Source organism: Haemorhous mexicanus, chromosome 8, assembly GCF_027477595.1.
Source record: "Haemorhous mexicanus isolate bHaeMex1 chromosome 8, bHaeMex1.pri, whole genome shotgun sequence".
In the NCBI taxonomy this organism is placed as follows: Eukaryota; Metazoa; Chordata; class Aves; order Passeriformes; family Fringillidae; genus Haemorhous; species Haemorhous mexicanus.
Window position 1 is genome coordinate 4857959 of NC_082348.1, and position 18290 is coordinate 4876248.

At 39.9% G+C, this 18290-nt stretch overlaps 1 protein-coding gene across 1 annotated transcript in view; it reads left to right on the plus strand.

Annotated features, from left to right (window-relative positions):
• The window catches only part of LRP1B (LDL receptor related protein 1B), a 477945-nt gene that overhangs the window by 185792 nt on the left and 273863 nt on the right, over positions 1–18290 (plus strand). Inside the window, exon 6 of the mRNA XM_059852348.1 lies at positions 1179–1436. Within this exon, the coding sequence (XP_059708331.1) occupies positions 1179–1436 (258 nt within the window). The remainder of the gene's footprint in view (positions 1–1178; positions 1437–18290) is intronic.

The following is an 18290-nucleotide window of genomic DNA, read 5'->3' on the forward strand; positions in this document are numbered from 1 at the left end:
ATCCCTGCAGTTCTTGGATATCTTCTGAAATTCAGAGAAAAATAATGCTTGGATCTGATCTGATGGGTGGAAGTGAATGTGAGGATGATGAGGACAGGCAGTAAGTTCCAAAAGCAATGCTGCAGGAGTGTGGATTTACAGATGTTCACGTGGGATTTACTGAGCAGGGACAGGATGTGTAACAAGACAGAATACATTATGGAATGGCAATAACTGAGTAAATGAAATCCATATTAGAAAGAATATACACTGAAGCTTTATAGACATAGTTTTTTTATTTATTTTATCATGTAAAAAAACTTAAAGCAAGATATTTAAATGAAAGCAGATATTGCCAAAGAACAGAACACCTTTTGCTGTGCCTTTGAGTGAGATCACTGAGCACTGTACTCACTGAAATATTCTTTTCTCTTTAGTCAGACCTGCTGATGAAGTACCATTTGTCAAATCCTTTTATTTATGCCATTTTTTCCACCATTTAGACATCTGGAACTGCTTAGTGAAAAATTGAGAACTCCATTAGGTGGAATGTTGACTGAAAGTGCTGCATGCCAATGCAGTGTTCAAACATTGATGCATTCCTTTTAAAACAAGCAGATTACATTGGGGTGAGAGCTCCTGATGTGGCAACACAATTTTTTTCCACGTGTGCCTCAATTGCAGAGTTTCTATGTTTTAAGGTTTCACTGCACTGGATTTATTGTCAGGTTGGTTATAACTTTTTTGACTGGCACCCACTCCTCAGATTTTTGTCCTATTTTATAGACTCTCATATAAAAAGCATCTTACAATTCCATGTGTCCTCGTGAGTTCTGCAGGTTTTTCTGGCCTTAATTCTTTTTGAAATTCCACTAATCTGGATAGAAAGAATTTGCACAAGTTGTATTTCATTTTATGACTTAGGCATGAAAAATGTTGCAATAATGATACTTGGAATTAAGCAGAGGCTGTGAGGCTGGGGTAATTAATTTTCTTTAATGATGTGAACCATTGGAACAGCAGGATAAAATAGACTAATAATTGGGAATATATGATAGTTATGAAAATAAAAACAAAACCAATTTATTACATATCTTAAAACAAGCAGGTAAGAACATAAAAGCTACATTAGAACCGAAAAGATAAAAATGAAGCATACAGCCTGTTAATCCTTTAAACTCTGCTCACTTTGTTTTCAGAGCCTGCTGATAGACCTCCTCTTCTTCTGATTGCAAGCCCTGAGACCATTGAGGTGTTGCACCTGAATGGCAGCAGGATGTCTGCCTGGAGCCCTGGGAAGGGCTCTGCAGTGGTCAGCCTGGACTACAGCTACAGAGAGGACACCCTGTGCTGGCTGGAGTCCCGAGACCTCTCCAGTCAGCTCAAGTGTTCCAGGATCTCCACAGCTGGGACCTCACCAGAGGAGTGGGTAGTGAGCATCGCCCAGAACCTTCACAGTGAGTATTTGGCACAGCAGGGGTGTCTGTCCTGGCCAGCAGGAGCCTGCAGAAGTGCTTTTGGGCTTGCAGCTGAAAGCAGTCTTGAGGCGTTGAATATTGCAGCTCACACTGAGGTGGTTTTAGGGTCTTTCACTCACATTTCAGCCTGAGCTGTAGTGTTTGTATCTATGCAAAGGTTTTTAAGATGTGTGGTTTTATAACTGGCTGTAATGTGTGGGAGTTACAAAACCAGCAGTGCAATGGAAGAAGAAATGTAAAAGGCTTCTTTTTCTCTGGCAAAATAATGCTACATAAAGCTCGAGTCATTCTTTGCTACTGGGACAATGCTAACAATGAAATGGAATCAGATTTAGCACACCAACTGTCAGAGGTATGTTAGTTCTTAAAAATACCAAACTATTTCCTGACTTACTGGAAACAAAGGGTTTCCTCTTTTCTTTTTTTTTTTTTTTTTTAATTAAGAAAATAAATTTAAAAATCCTTGAAGTTACCCCACTGAATTAGACTTTGCATTACAGTGTTATTCCTCAGTCAGCTTTTCAGTTTGTGGGACAGCTACCTCATGAGGAAGGTGCTCATCCCCACACACACTGATGCCTGCAGTTTTAGCTTTCATATTTTTTGGATTCTGTACTGCATTAGTATAACTTTGGACCTCATGTAAAGTGTTAGTAAGTTCTCTTCACAGCTTAGTCAGACAAAACAATCCTTTCCCACCCTGAGAGCCAAGGACACCATTGCAGCTTCAGGCCCAAAAAGTGTAAACACCAAGGAATTGAGGAGAGCAATCTGGGAGGGTGGGACTGCATAACCTGAAGGTGTAATTGGACAGTTGACCCCAATGTGGAAATGGCCCAAAACTTACAAAAGGGTGAAAACTCATGGCTTGGAGTCCATCTTGGGCGTAGCCCAGGCTCTTGTACTCCCCAAGGTGTGTCCTTGAAGATCTTTTAATCAATCCCTACTTTATTCCTTTAACTCTGTCCAGCCCCTGTTCCAGGGAGCCTTTCTAGGCATCAGCATTAACGTATGAGCAGACTGCAAAATGTCATGCAAGGAATGGAAAAAAAAAAAAGTCATTTTCTTCCTCTTTCACAGAGATGGTCTAAAATTTGATCTAAGCTTTGGCAAAAATTATTTTAAGGTGAGATGTGCATCAAAGAATATCTCTGAAAGGATTTCAAACCTCTGATCATGAGTTCAGGAATATTTAAACCACAAATTTGACTATAACTCTTGGAGGTGCAAAAGTGATAAATTCTTCATTGAGATTGTCCTTTGGACTATCAAGATAGCAGTTTTTAGGTATGCTCATTGATGCAGGGTGAGGGTCTTTTTTTAACCTATTTTCCTAATTTTATATGTATTATAATAGTAATTGAATTTAAAGAAAAACTCTCAAAAACATAGGATTTGGATATTGTGGATCTTTTGATTCACTACTCATTGTGAGTATGAGTATACTTTTAGTGAGCACTCTTATCCTAGGCATAAAGATACTTATTTGCAGATTTTTTTTCCTTGCTGTCTTCTTGTTACCTCTATTCAGTTGTTGTGGTTTTTTTTTCTTTTTCTTTTTTTTTTCTTTTTTATTTTTAGGGGTTTAAAGTGTATTTTAGAGGGCTTTTTATACTCTAGACATCAAATACCCTAAATATCATGGTGGTAGTATTTCATTGTGCATTTTCAATTCTCCTAGCCATTGATATTTTGTTTTCCTTTTAGCAAGAAAAATCAAATTAACCATAGTCCAGGGCAAAATGTGCTTTGTTTTGAACTCTGTGTGTTGTGTCATGATGTCTGCACCATCAGAGTGGACCTCAGCCTTCCAGCCTGTGTTCCTGTCCCTCTGTTCCCTGCATGTCCAGGGAATTTCTGATCCTGTGCTGGCCAGATCTGCAGCACTGCCTCTGCTTGCAAAACCAAGGGCCTGGGATGGGTTTGAAATGAACACAGTGCTGGAATTAATGAGCTGCTCATTTTTCATAGGGCCAGCACACACCAGCTTGTGGTATCTAATATTCTTCTCAAACTTCCTGGTGATCATTCCATCTTATTTAGATGAGGAATAAGAATTCCCTCGCGCATGAGCTGACTGTAGAGACTTGCTCTGACTTTTCCTTTGATTTTGATTTGGGAAGTAGTGCTTAGGGGCTTCAATAAAACAACTTTGCTGGGAGCTCTGACTGACACACTCTCACAGATGTAGCTGTGGGAGTGTTTTTGCCCAGCACACACATCCACAGACACTTCTGTTGTGTTGCTCAGTGGAGCTGCATCAATCCCCATGGTCTGGGCATGTCTCCTCAGAGGAAGAAGCAGCATGAAACTTGCTTTTGTTCACCTAATTAGGATCTTCTAGACACCCCTGGAGTTATTCCTGCCAGGACATGGCAGGAATCTCATGTTGCTCTGCCTGGTATATTTGCCAGATAATCTTGTGGCTGCTGCAAAATTGAGTTTTAATTTTAAATTCTCCTTTTTCTTCACTCCACCTTCTGTTACCTGTCAGGACATTTCTGCTGTTTCTCTTCATCATACAGCACTACACCTGATGAGGCAAATTAATTTTGTTACTCTGTCAAGGAAAATGTTTTCTAGTGTAATTGCATTCTCTGCCAGCTCAAGCTAAATAAATGGTCAGGGCCATGGGGTGATTCACATAAAATTGTATATTCTGTTCTTCATAGGAAGTTTTCTTTTGTGTTTGTGTGAAATTGGTTATTCCTAAAAGTACTAGGGGGAAAAAAAAGATAAAAAGCTTTCTTAGCAGTGTTTGTGGAATTTATCTTTTTTATTCCAATCTTCTAATCATTTTGTTAGTGGAAAAAAAAATCTGCATTTGACACAAAAAGTGCTAGAAAAGTCAGTTATACAAAGTGATTGGGACTGCTTGAAGTAGATTTATTCAAAGTGTTTTCTTCAGTGAAGGCAAGTAAGTCTTCTAGTTAGGAACAAAGAATATAGATCATCTTTAAAGATGAAAGTCTCCATCTAGGAAAGCAGGGACTATGAAAATGACTTCATTTTCATGATGGGTCACACAGCACCAGCTCCAGGTACTGAACATAAGCTTTGGATTCACAAAAGAAAGGAAATTGCAGTCCTCTGCTTTCCATCATTCACCCTCAGAAGAGTCCAGTGTGACTTCACTTTGGAGAGGATGAGTCCCAGATGGATGGAATCAGATCCCTTGAAGCACTGGGGAACCTGGTCAGTGTCTCTCTCTGCAGAAGGGGAAAGGCTGAGGAGAGGCTGATCCTGCCCTTGGGTGTTTTCTGCTCTGGAGAACAGGATGCAGCTCCAGAGATGCCCCCTTGTGCTTAGTATTTAGGCTAATTCCACCCTTGAAATATTGATTATCTCAGGGCTTGTTTAGTAGTTTTATCCCCTCACATAAGGACAGCTTTCTGCAGGCACAGCAGTATCAGCACAAGCATTTTGGTCTCAGCCAAGGCCAGGCATTGTCACGTTGTTTCACCTTTGTCTTTTTAAAACCAAGAAGTTTTTGGAAGAGAAGCTGGAAATGTTCCTCTTGGAAAAGATTTATGCAGAGTACTGGAGCCAAATGGGCTTTCAGAGGTGATTTTCCTGTAAGGGAGGCTGGTGCAACCTCTGTCCATGGTAACAGAGGTGCTCCTTGACACCTCACAGCCACTGCAGTGAGAACAGCGAGACTTTCAGGAACAATCACTTATTTGAACTGATATCTCTAGGCCCAAACTAACAAAAATTCTTTCTAATGGCATGAATGTGGAAAATTTCCCAATAGTCTGTCCTTTCAAAGCCATGATGTGCAGTCTTATATTAATGCTTTTATGTGGGAGCTGGCCAGAACAGCATCCTCTGGGTGCAAGAATTTCCTTCTTCCTTATTTTAGGAGGCATTTTGTGTCTTCATCATTACAAGCACCACACACCTTTCATGCTCTACAAACCAGCACCAGGCAGCACAACCTGGGTTTTAGCTGCTACTCTTCAGCACAATAGAACAAAATCTCTTCTGGGATGATGCTTCAATAATGATGCATGATATTTTCTGCTTGGCTGATGTTTGATTCAGCTTTTCTTGGCACTCAGTTATCTCAGCACACCACAAGCAAGGCTGCAGTGCCTGTGTTCAGCTTTGCCACCTGTGCTTTGTGCCCACAGCTGATCACACCTCACCTGGGAAGGGGCACAGGCTTTTCTCTTGGCAGCTGTGTTTGGACAGGACTGCTCTGGATTAAGAGAAACATCTTGTTTCTTCTGTAGTAATTCAGTTTTTTACCTGCCAAGGTCGGGAGCAGGGGGTGGTTTGGAGGGGCTGGAGTCTCTGGAGGGAGAGGGATTTGCCTCTCTGCTTGTGGGACCCAGAACCTTCTACTTGACCTGCTGGGTACAATCCAGGCTGGCTTTTTTGGATCTCCCACTTTCTGGATGTGAGTGAAGAACATCAGACAATGAGCCCAGGGAATCTGACCATGATCCAGGAGTGTCTGTTTGGGTACATTACTGTTTCCTTCCCTGATTTTGATCCCCCTAATGGCTCCTCCAGCTCCTGAGCTAAACCACTTCTCAGCAGTGATTATCCATAAACATGGATAACTCTCTGCTGTGTTCAGAGTAGCTGCAGTAATTTCCCTTGGCATTGATGAGGCTCAGTGACTGAAGGAAACCCCAAGCACTGGAGATGGTGTTCCTGTCAGAAATTCCTGTGAATTGCCATGAATATTCATGGAAAATCAGAGCAAAGTTTGGCTTACTCTGCAGGAGCAAAACTGTGAAGATCTGGGGGAAAGTGTTTATTTCTACATAGTCTACCCCAAACTTGGCTCCAGACAGGCACTAGGAGCTGTCACACAGGATGTGGGTTTGCTTTTCCTCCTGTGACAGACAGCCCATGTGCCTTGAGGATGCACAGACAGGAGAAGGTTTCATGTGGAAGGTCATTTATACCTCACATGGCTCCCTAGTAGTGTTCAGGGCACCTGAGTCAGTCATGGGGGCCCCAGTGGGAGGTGACAAGAGTGTCCTAAGGGAGTTTCACAGAACAGTTTCCTGAGTGTGGACTTGTCAAGCTCTGGCTGATCTTGCATTGCTGTCCTTGCCTTTCTGAGAAGACTGGTCAAGTGCTGGTTTGGGGATAATGGACTTTCTTGCTTTGTCCAAAGGTGGGCTTTCTTGCTTTTTGGCTTTAATTTTATTTTTTCTTTCTTTTAATAGATTCAACATCTCCTTCTTAAGTGCTCTACACAGAGCCATGAGTAAATATACAAAACTAGGATAATTTTCTCATTAACTGTTTATTCAGCTTGAGTTTCCCATCTCCTTTCACAGCCAGTCTCCTAAGGTGCTGCAGTTCTTCAAAACAACCATCCTCTTTGCTGTTCTGGAAATCTCATTTTTATTGGACCTCATCATTTTGTTATTCATTCACTCTTCTGGGTGGCTCATGAATGTGGTCTCACACAGGTTCCAGCCCAGGCTGTTGCTCTGGAACTTGGTGGTGCTCCATAGAGAACCAGGACTGATCCCCTTGGGTCGTCCTTGGTCCATCTCTGTCCTGAATGTCAGGCTACATCTTTCCCAAGTCTGCCTCATGTTTTTCTCAGTATCTGTTGGGATTTTCATGTTTCCCTGATTACATTTTGTTTTAATTTTCATATGCTTTCAGATGGTTTGAGCCCAAATTTTTTTTGGACCTTCACGCTCCATGATACAGGAAATGTTTTCTTTCCAACTGTTTTATTTCTCATTCTGGTGTCCCTGAACTGACAGAACTTTTGATTCAGGATTTGACACAGCCTCAGTAAGGTGCTTTCCTAGCACAGTATGGATTTTATTTTGTGCTGGAAATGGTGCTGTCTGATAATTGTCCTTTTTCAGAGAGTTTTTCTGTCCCCTGCAATGCCAAGACTCCTTTAGAGACTTAGGCCTGTACAGAAACTTCCTTTGATCAGCGAGTCCCTCTCTTTTTCTCCTTGTCTTTGCTGATTTTTGGTTCTGCACAGCTTTTTTGATGGTTATCAGGGTTAATGGAAGGATAAGGGTAGGTCATCTCTTCATTCAACCTTTCTGCTCCAGCAGGCACAATCACTTGGGCATCATCCTTCACAGTGTGTACTGCAAATTGATTATCCTTTTTAATGAATAATATTCATGTAATCAGGTCTGTTCCTCAATTCTCAATGGTGTGTTTGCACAGAAGTTAAGATATAATCTGTATAGCTGAAACCCTAAGAGGGCCTTTCATTTCTTAGGGGGTTCTAAACATTATTTGTGAAGGATCTGTCTGCTTTTGCTGCATCTTTTGGGTACAGACTTTTCCATCTGGCTTGGGAATTGTTCTACTGGTTTGAGTACTGTCACCATGACATTGTCTTGTGTCACTGTGAGGCCCAAGCTCCCATGGCAGAGAGCCTGAATTGCTGGCATTTCCCTCCAAAGCTAGGTGATCTGCACTAATTCCTTTTTGATGCCAGAGCTATTTATTAACTGACTGTTAATTGCCACAAATGGATTTTTTTAGCTGCTCAGAGATGTGATGTTACTATTTTTCAAGCTTTGTTACTCATCCAGCTTTCACAATTGATCTTGTATTGACATTGGTCAAAACCCTGTGTCTGACTTCTGTTCCTACCAAAGCTGGCATGATATCTGTTCTTTATTTGCTCTTCAGTGGTGGTGTCCTGGACAGTTCCATCTCAGACTGAGTACAGGAAATAAAAAGCCTTATCTCAATGGCATTTCTCAGTGCAAATTTTTGATTGCTTTTGTTTTGTATTTTTCCCCTTCTCTAAACTCCTGGGCTCTGCCTGGATCAGTCTCCTGAATGCTCTCTCTGCAAAGAGACAAAAATTATCAGTGCTGAATTGTCATATTCCCTTTTCTCTGCTTTATCAATTTCTTAGCTCACCATTTTTGGACTTTCTCCTTAATTGCAGATTTGTTGTTGTCATAAAATGGGACACGACTGGATCTTTTTATGTCTTCCTTACAACCCAGCCCATCCTGTGTGGAAGAGCTCTTGCACCAGGAAGGAAATACAAGAGCAAGAAAGCAAATTCCCACAGCAGCAGAAGGGTTTTGTAAAGAAAAAAGGACTTTTTTGTCAAAGTAGCAGCAACCACATAAATTTATCTTTATCAGTCAGAAATCTGAGGGACTCTTTGTCTCTGTCAAATTGAATTATTATGCTGCTTGTAAAACAGCAGTATTTTGATTTTGTTAACAAGGTTTTTAAGGTAGAATAAAAATAAAAGTGGGGACTGTAGAGATGTAATGTGTAGATAACTAGGTTCCTGCTAATGTAAATCACAGTTTTGTAGTGAATATTTTACAAAAGCACTTATATCTTCATATACAGCAGTACTGAAGTACAAAAACCATATTCACAAGCCATTTATTTTTTCTGAGATGTGGCATTAATTATTGCATTTTTTATGGGATTGGACTCACATTTTTCCATAAAACTTTGACATCCACATGCACCATGTTGGCTTCATTTTGTTCTTTACTTGGTAGCCACTGGAACTGTTCTTGGAATTATCCCATATTTCCTCAGTATTCCCAGGAGCTCTTCTTCTGCCTTTCTTCCAACGAGGAGAGATATAGGAGATAAATAAGAGACAAAACACTTGTAAGCTGCCCATTTCAGTAAAATTGCTTATGGACTTGAGCCTTCAAATGCACTCTTGGAAACTTTCTTAATGGCAATAAAATAAATTATTAATATTTCAGTGTGCTAAATACATATGCATAACTTTTTTGCTTTCTGCTGGTACTTTAATATTGTCTCTATAAATTTCATATCTCCTATGATTTAGTCAGTGGTTGTCTTCTTGTGTGATAAAATATCTTTGTAAATGCAACTCGCATACATTGCTAACGAAGTTTGCTTCATTTAGACTAATTGACAGCAAATTTTCCATACAGATATTTATTTATTAATGCAAATATTTAATTCAGATTTCATAAAAAACCTAAAATACTCCACTGAAGTCAAGTGAAGAAGTCATGAATTCTTGGTTTTGGGCTTTTTTTCTTTCTCATAATTCACTTTGGATTGTATCATTTAATGAGTTCTTCTGCCTCCTAAAGATTTTTCCTGAGGCACAGACCAACATTGCAGGAAACTTTAAAAGGTGTGTGTCTTCTTTGAAAGTGCTTGTGCCTTTATAGGAGCAAAGGGGACATAAAAACTATAAACTCCAAAATACGGTTTGTTGACATCCAGCATCATTACTGGAACCATGCTTGGATATAAAAATGAAGGACTTGAGCAACTGCAGACCAAAGTCCATCCCAGAGAGGGATTTATCAGCAGCTAAAGCCATGAGGGAACAGGATTTTGTTAGCAATGATCCTGAGCAGGATTAGAAATTCTCTGTGCTGCACAGAGGTCTGAGTCTGCAGGGAGGTGACCCCCAGGGGATGGCACAGCTGAACCACACATTCCACCTGCTGTAAATCTTGGGGAAGCAGCAGGAAAAGAAAAAAAAAAAAAAAAAAAAAAAGAAATAAAGATCTGTTTGTGTGTCTTATGGAATGAAAAGATTCATAGACTAAAATCACAAATGTGCAACTCAAACTTGTGGCCTCTGGAAATCGCTGTTTGAAACTCAGGTTTTGATCTGATGCTTTGTTCTACTGCAGGGAAAAGGGTAAACAGGGAGCATGGCTTTCAGAAAGGAATAGCAATGAATAACTGCATTAATGGCAGCAAATCACTACACATGTGATGAAATTAAAACCAGCTGCTGCAGCACCTTAAGCTCCTGCCTAATCTGCTCTCTGTGCTCCCAGCAGCCTGGGTATTCCTGTGCTGGACTGGAGTCTGTGGCAGAGACACACCAAAAACTTTGTGTGTGTCAGAATAAACAAAGGACTTGTTCTTTCCTTATCACTTCATCAGGAGCCCTTAGAAAAAGATGAATTGCATATTTTGCAAAGTTGTGATTATTATTTAGACTGTGATGGACAAGACAAATTAAAACCTTCATCTGATTGTGGGGATTTAATATAGGATTGCTTTCTTCAGTTTTTAACTCCTTTGACTGGCAGAAGCAATGACTGGCTCAACAAATAAGATCTCCAGATCATGGAAATATTGGGTTTGTTCTCAATACCTAAAATTGTGGATTTCTACTTTGAATGAAACAAATTTATTTAGAACTTTCTTGTGACTTCAGCTCTGGAATAGAACTTGAAGTGCTGAAAACATTGATTTTGGATCATGTCAGCATCATGGACTAAATAAAATGCAACAACAAAGTTTCTCCTTTTCACTATTTGTCAGTTGAGTTCAATACAATAAAATCTTGTTTCTTCTTGCACGTTTTTAACAGTTGAGTGAAGCATGTTTCTAAAACTGACAAATTGCACGCAACAAATGTTCTGCCTGAAGTAGATCACTTTTGCTAAAGGCAAAATCTGATTTTCTTTGTTCTGGAAAAGAAAGTGTTGAGACCATTGCAAGCAATGAAATGATAAGGACAGGATATGCAAAGGGTCAGTTTGCTTGCATAAAATGAATGCCCTGAGTGTTGTCAGCATGTCACCCAGCAGCTGCCACTCTGTGTGCTGGGCCAGGCATCCACTGTGACAGTTCCGAGCTGGGGACAAAGTTTGGGTTCCCTGTGCATGTGTAATTCCATAACGTTTCTGTCACACTGTGTAAGCAAAAATAATGAGCTGACTGAGGAGTGAGTGGGGATCTGTGCCACAATTGACAGTTCAGGGCATCCTGCTCTTTTTGCTCATTTTGGACTTGTCTTGAATGTCATTTATTGCTCCTTTACTTAAATGCATTATCCACTTTTTAATTTTGGGAAGTTTTTCCTATTGATATATAAGGAGATAAGTATCATTTATAATGTGTTAGTGCCTTTTCTCTTAGTGCCTTTTCCCTGTGCATTTACTGAAAATATTTACTTTCCTTTTAAGGCTCTTCAGAGGTGATATTGTTTTGTCACTGAGTCTGTACAACTGGTTGCAGAATTGAGATTTGTTTTAAACAGTCACAACCCCTGCCTTACCTTCAGAAACAAACCCAGTGAGAAAAGGCAACTCAAGTAAGATGAAGTAATAGAAAATGTGTTTTATGACAGCCTGTGAATGCATTGTGATCTGTGCTCTGCAGAGCTGCTGGAGGGATGAGGGTCTGAGGAGCACCTGGGGCTGAGCCCCTGCTCCACTCAGTGCACACCATGGCCTGTGCTGCCTGTGGGATCCCTCAGAACTGAGCTCACATCAGGGCAGGCAAAACTTTATTGGGTAAAATTATTGCTAGGAGGAATCCAAGGGGACATGGACAGGGTGCAGTGCAGATTTGTGTCTCTCCTCTGCACTTTGCATGGGTTGGGACAGTTTGTTTCTGCTGTTTACATGAAAGGAGCAGTGATGTAGGAAGAAAGGCAGTATGCTGTGTTGTGTCTTTTCCCCTCTAAATGTAGAATATGTCAAGGGAAACATAGGTTGGATATCAGGAAAAAGGTTTTTACAGCAAGGGTGATAAAGTTCTGGAATGGTTTCCCTGGGAGGTGGTGGAGTCCCCATCCCTGGGTGTGTTTAGAAAAGCCTGGATGTGGCACTGGGTGCCAGGGGTTAGTTCAGGTATGGGGGCTGGGTTGGACTGGATGACCTTGAAGGTCTCTTCCAACCCAGGGATTCTGTGAATAACAGAGAATAACAGACACTGTGAGGTTTAAAACCTGAAATGCTGGGGGATGCACAAGGTGGGAGTGGTTGGCACAAGGTACCTGGACCTTCAGGGGGTGTGGACAGGTGGGATTATGGGCTCACATCTTCCTGGGGTGGGCTGGAAGCCTTCTGAAAGCAAAGGTCAGGCTCTGACATACAAGCACATTGAGTTGGAGTCATATGTCTGGGAGCACTGGCTGTGTGAGGGATTTATGAGACTTTTAATGGGATCTATGGTGCCATTCTGGTTTAAGATAATGCCCAGGTAGACCAATAACAGCACTATTGGGGTGATGAGAGAAATAAATAAACAACAACAAAAAAAGCAGTGGCCCAATGTCTCGTTGAAAATGGATAGAAAAATAATTTATGTATAAATCTAAAGCCATGTTTTATTTTTATTTCTTTTATTACTGGAAATAAGTTCACAAGGAAATTTTATATTATTTTTAAGTGCAGTAACAATGTCAATATTTTGAGTCTGGGCAGTTGTCTGTCTTGTTGGTGAGGTCACGTATAAAGAATAACAGTCTTCTCCTCAAAGGTTACTCTTCTTATATTGAAAATATGTAATAAATGGGTGAAAAAAAAGAAAAGGACAGAGAGGGAGAGAGGGAAGATGAGGTAATGTTTACATGGGATCCATTTATTATTGTCTGTTGGCAGCATTGGTAGGCAGGAAGGGTTTTATTTGTTTGTTTTTCTCAGATGACTTTTGTAGGTGCTGAGCAGTGGTTTCAGAGTCATGCAGGAGTGCCAGCTTGCTGATGGCATGGTGTGATGATCCCTCTGCTAGGGGGAAAGGAAAAGATGAAGAAAAAACCTCCATGTCCTTCATTAAAGAAGCAATTTTGTATCTTTCCTTAGCAACCCTAAAAAAGAGGCTTTTTTATCTAGTAAAGTGCATGATAGGGTTTTGTTTCCAAAGTACTGTGTGAAGAAATGAGGTATACACCTCACCTAGTTTGCTAACTGTGCAGGTCATTTTTTTTAATATTGGGAATATTTTTAGGTTGTAATTCTCAAGCTGGATTTGAAATGGTCTCTATATGCAGATTTTAATTATATTAAAAGCAAGTTCTATTTATTTTAGCAATATTGGGGTGTTTTGTGGTTTTTTTTTTTAATTGATTGGTTGATTTTGGGGTTTTTTTTGGTTTTGGGTTTTTTGTTTGGTTGGTTGATTTTTTGTGGTGTGTTTTGTTTCTTTATTTGCTGCAAGCATTATTCTTCTCTTTTTCCTGTAACATGCTTGAGAGGAAGACAAAGACTTTTGTGCCCAATGTGAATGTGTCTGTACAACAAAATGAAATACTCTATGGTCAGCATTAGCTTCTGATTAAAACTAAGTGTAAAAATGTCCCTTGGGGATGGTTTACACCAGTGGGTCATGGCATGTCCTGCATTTCATATTGTCTAGACCATTTATTGCTAACAGCAACTGGAGTGGGCAGCAGCAGAAATTATCCTACAGAATTAAGGCCTGCATGGTCCCTGCAAGAACCTGCAGCAAATCTGGATCCTGTGAATGAGTGTTCTCTGACAAATGCTGCCTTCTACTAAAAAAGTGCAGAGTGAGTTTCCTTTCCTGGGTTGCCTAACCCATTTTAAAGAGTTGTCAGGCATAATTCACTTCTCAATTATTCCCCAAAAAGCATTTCTCAAAGCACTGTTGCTTACCTCTGGTATTAAACTGTTCAAAGTTTCTCTGGAAATCATTTCCCTTAAATACTTTGCACTGTGAAAGCAACTCCATATATTTACTGGCATCTCTTTGCATTGCAATCATCTGCTGCTTAGCCTGTCTGTGGGAAAAACGTTTCAAGTGGCTTTATTGTGGTGTGGTGATGGTTTATGGGGTTCATAACCCATGCAGGGGGCAGTCCTAGGGGTGGGAGGTGGTTGGAGGAAGGGAATGTCACAGCCTGGAGCAGCCAGGCCATGTCCCCATGGCAGCTCTCCGAGGCCACGTGCCTGGTGGGATGCCTGTTGCAGCTGAATTATGCTTTAATTTTAACAGTGGGTGACTTAACTGCTTTGAAGTAAATAACTGGGTTTGATTTACAGTCTCACTAGATTTATAAGAAGCTGTTGAATGTGCAGCTAAAAAGAAAAAAATAAGGCTGTTATAGCTGTGTTCCTCTATAAATCTGTCTTTATTGTTCAGCATGTACATGGGCCACTGGGACCCCATTACAGGTTTGCAATCACTGGGCAATGTGTTTGAGACTCAGCAATGCAGAAATTAGGAATGTTATGGTTTTCAGCCATTCTTACTTATTTCTGACATGAGATTGATGTCAGAAAATTCACCCTCTGTAAAAATGTTAACAGGCAGGATTAAAAGATAAGGCCACTCACAAGGCCCTTATTTAATTGTTTCACACTTTCTCCTTGCTCCTTTCACCCGTTGGCATCACAGCCAGCTCAGTGATGCAGGGCCCAATAACAGAAATTTTATTCATCTTACTCATTCCAGGAGCTCAATGCATTTCCTGATAGAATCATTCTGTAACAAAAGTAAAAGAAATATGTTTAAGAATTTAGGGCCAGATTTTGCTGTAAAATTCCTGGGAAAGGCACAAAGATATCTTGGGCATCATCATTTCCACTGAGTGCTGTGTAAGGGAATTTGTTAGAGGAGGATGTTGCTGATGATTGTTGTTGTCATCACTGGTGTTCATATTGGTTTTTGGGATCCCCAGAGGAAGAAGGAAGTTTATTAAAGCTGCACTTTCACATTTCTCTCTCAGTACCTGCTGAATATTCCACTTCAGCCAATGCAGAATCATGGAATCACAGTATGGTTTGGGTTGAAAGAGACCTCTAAGATCATCTCATTCCATGAGGGACACCTTCCATTGTCCCAGGTTGGTCCAAGCCCCATCCAACCTGGCCTTGGACACTTCCAGGAATGGGGCAGCCACAACCTGTTCCAGTTCCTCACCAAATGCCCAGAATTTTTCTTTTCTGCACTTGCTGTGTAGCTGAATGCCTGAATCTCAGAGTGCCTGAATCGACCACGTCTCTGAGAGACTTTGTGTCTTTCTGAGCCATCAGGATGCTTTCATTAAGTATTCATAATATTTAGATTATTCTTATATTTTTGAAGATTCTTTCACTTGGAGAAAATGCTATTGTCTCAGTGTTCACATTTAGAGGTTTTTAATGCAGTATCTGATGCTCCAGGGTTGAAAGGAAGCCAACAATATTTTTGTCAGTAACCAAATTGATTGAAATTGAAATGCTTTTACTCCACAAAGAAAAGGAAAAGCTTTCTCTTCTTTTGAGGAACTTGAAGTCTAGGTGCTTTAAAGTCCTAATTTAAATTTAGTATATTTTAGGTTCTTCATTGTGCTTCTCACAAAGAGTATCTCCGAAGGCTGATTTAATTCAGAGGAATCAGATATTTGAGGATGAGTAATTTGAAAAAGATGGATGGATATTTTTCACTTGATTTTTCATTTTTCAACTTATGTAATAATCACTCCGGACATGGCTGTTAAAAGTTGAGACACCAGTGTGTCTGACTTATTGAATGGTGACATCTTTAATAAAAATCATATTTTTTAAGTGGTATGGCAGACAGAATTCCAGCTTCACTTTCCCAGGGCACAGTGTCAGTACAAGGCTGTCTGGGCTGCTAATTAAGAGCATTAATGTCAAAAGAGTGGCACAGCAAAGGCAGTGGTGCTGCAGGGTTTCACAGCTTGTCATTGATGTGTTTTAACACTTCTTACCTGCTCTCACCATCACTGGCTATTGGAGTCAAAAAAAAAAAGGGAAGACTTGGTGCTCCTTGTCTTGTTCCAAACATGGCTTTTTATTCAGTGGAGGCAAAAAGTGTTCCCAAGTGCCTTTCTGCTTGTCTTTGCAATAAAGTTTGTATGTTCCCTGATAAATATATAATTTTATCTCTTTTTTCCTTTCTGACTGGTTAATAAATTAAACTAAGTCTGGCCGTGCCAGTTTGAACATTGCAATCAGAAAGGAGATATAGGGGTTATAGAAGAAAAATTGGTAATTTAAAACAATCAAAATAATTCTTTCTTTATGATCAATTTTTGAAAAGAACAAAACCAAACCAACAAAAAAAACCCCAAAAACAAACTCAAAAAAGGAGGAAAAAACAAACAAAACCCCACAAAAACCTAAAAAATAATTTCCATGTGATAAACAGATTGTTTTAAGCCCTTTCAAAGATATATGTTTAAAATATATATTAATATGGGGAAAATCTAAATATTAACTTAATACTGATTTATATATGCATATATTAGGAAGTTTTCATTGCAGTAATGTCCAGACTAAGGAAAAATTGACTATATAAGGCAGTAGGAGCTAAGTTCTTTCCCTTAGAATAGTGAGAAATGGTCTCTCTTTCATCATTGACTAGGAAAAATATGGAGAGGTAAAGGAAAATTTAAAATTTTAATTACATTTCATCCAAAATCATTCCCCAGTTCACTCAGAAGTTTCTCAAAAATAATCCAGCAACTCCAGAATTTCACTGAGTAGTTTGCTCAGATCAGTTCTTACATTAAAAACAAGGAATGTTTATACTGAAGCTTTTAACAGGAAAAAGCTTGCTAATTTTTGTTGCTACATCTGGGAAAAATGGAATCTGTTACTATAAGACTGATTTTAATAGATGCTGCATGAGCAGAATCCTTGATTACAGCAGTAACAGAAACACAAGGATATGTCACTGCTTTTGCCTCTCTTCTGCTGAAGATCTGAAGTCTTGTGCTAGTCTTGATTTGAAATGGAAATAAATGTAATAATTCTTACAAGATATAAGTTGGAAAATCAAAGTAAAAGCAGAGAGCCATTCTATTTTTCTCTGATTTCCATAAACTATGGATTGGCCATAAGACAGATATTTCCAGAACCCTTTGAAGATTTAGCCACCCTTATATGAAATTATTATTTTCTCTAAAGGTCTAATAATGTCTGTGTGTTTAAAAGACATAGGAAAAGTTCACTTCCAGACACACTTTTGCTGTGCCCACAGTCTACATAATGTCATTAAGCAGAGCAGAATTTAACCTTTATGCTGTCTTAACTATTCTTTATGAAGTCCTTAAGAAGAAATCCTAGTTTTTAGAAAGTAATAAAGGAAAGATGATCACATTTGGCAGAAATGCTCCATGGAAACTGTTATTAATATAGGAAAAGCCCTCAGAACTATATAGAAGATTGCTCAGAATAAATATGTGTGTTTTCAAGGGGAAACATTTCTTTTTAGAGACTTCTGAAACTGTGCAAATGAAAAGAAAAAATGATTAATTACTTTAAAGATGTGAGTGGTCCGGACATCTTCACATAGTGGGGTTTAAATATGAATCCAGAAATAGGCATGAAATGAATTCAGGAACTTCTTGAGTACAAAAAGTTTTATATATATTTTAAAAGTCCCCAGTTCAACCAGAGCCTTTCCTCAGTGGTTTGCAGTGGGTGCAACTCGTGTGACAGCTGGGGAGCCATTCACAGCAGCTTCGTGCAGAGCAGCTGCCAAACCACGGAGATAAAACAAGATCTGCCAGCTGTGGGGATTTCTCATGGAGAATTTAACTTGGTGGGGAGTGGACCTGGGCAATTCTTTGCAAACTTCTCTGGTGAGAAGGTGGATGTGTCCAAGGCAGGGGGCAGCAACAGAGACCAGCCCCAGAGCAGATCAGTGGTGCCTCCAACACACAAATGCCAAATGTGCTCAGTGCCCACATGAATTGCTAAGGACAGTGATGGGCTGGTTTGGAGAGAAGTGTTCTTTGCATAGCAGGACTGAAGCTTGGACAGATGACCCTTCAACTAGTTAAAGTTGAAAACTGGTGTGTTTATTACAAGTGGAACAATTTCCAAAGGCACGTGCAAAGGATCACAGGCTCTGTCTCTCTACTGATCTAGAAAAGTCTTACATATCCATATAATTCCCAAAACACCTGATACATATTCATTACCTAACCCCACCTCCCCCTGTTTAGTATTAAAATGTATTTAAATGAGCCCAAAGTTCCTTCACGCTTGTGCAGTCCCTCACCTCAAGTGGGTTGGTGGGTTCTGAAGTGGGTGGGTGATCTTCTGAAGTCAAAGTGACCTTTACTTTTGCCCTGTAGGCAGGCTTTGGTCCCCTTGGCTATAGCTCAAGTTTCAGGGCCCAGGTCCTCTT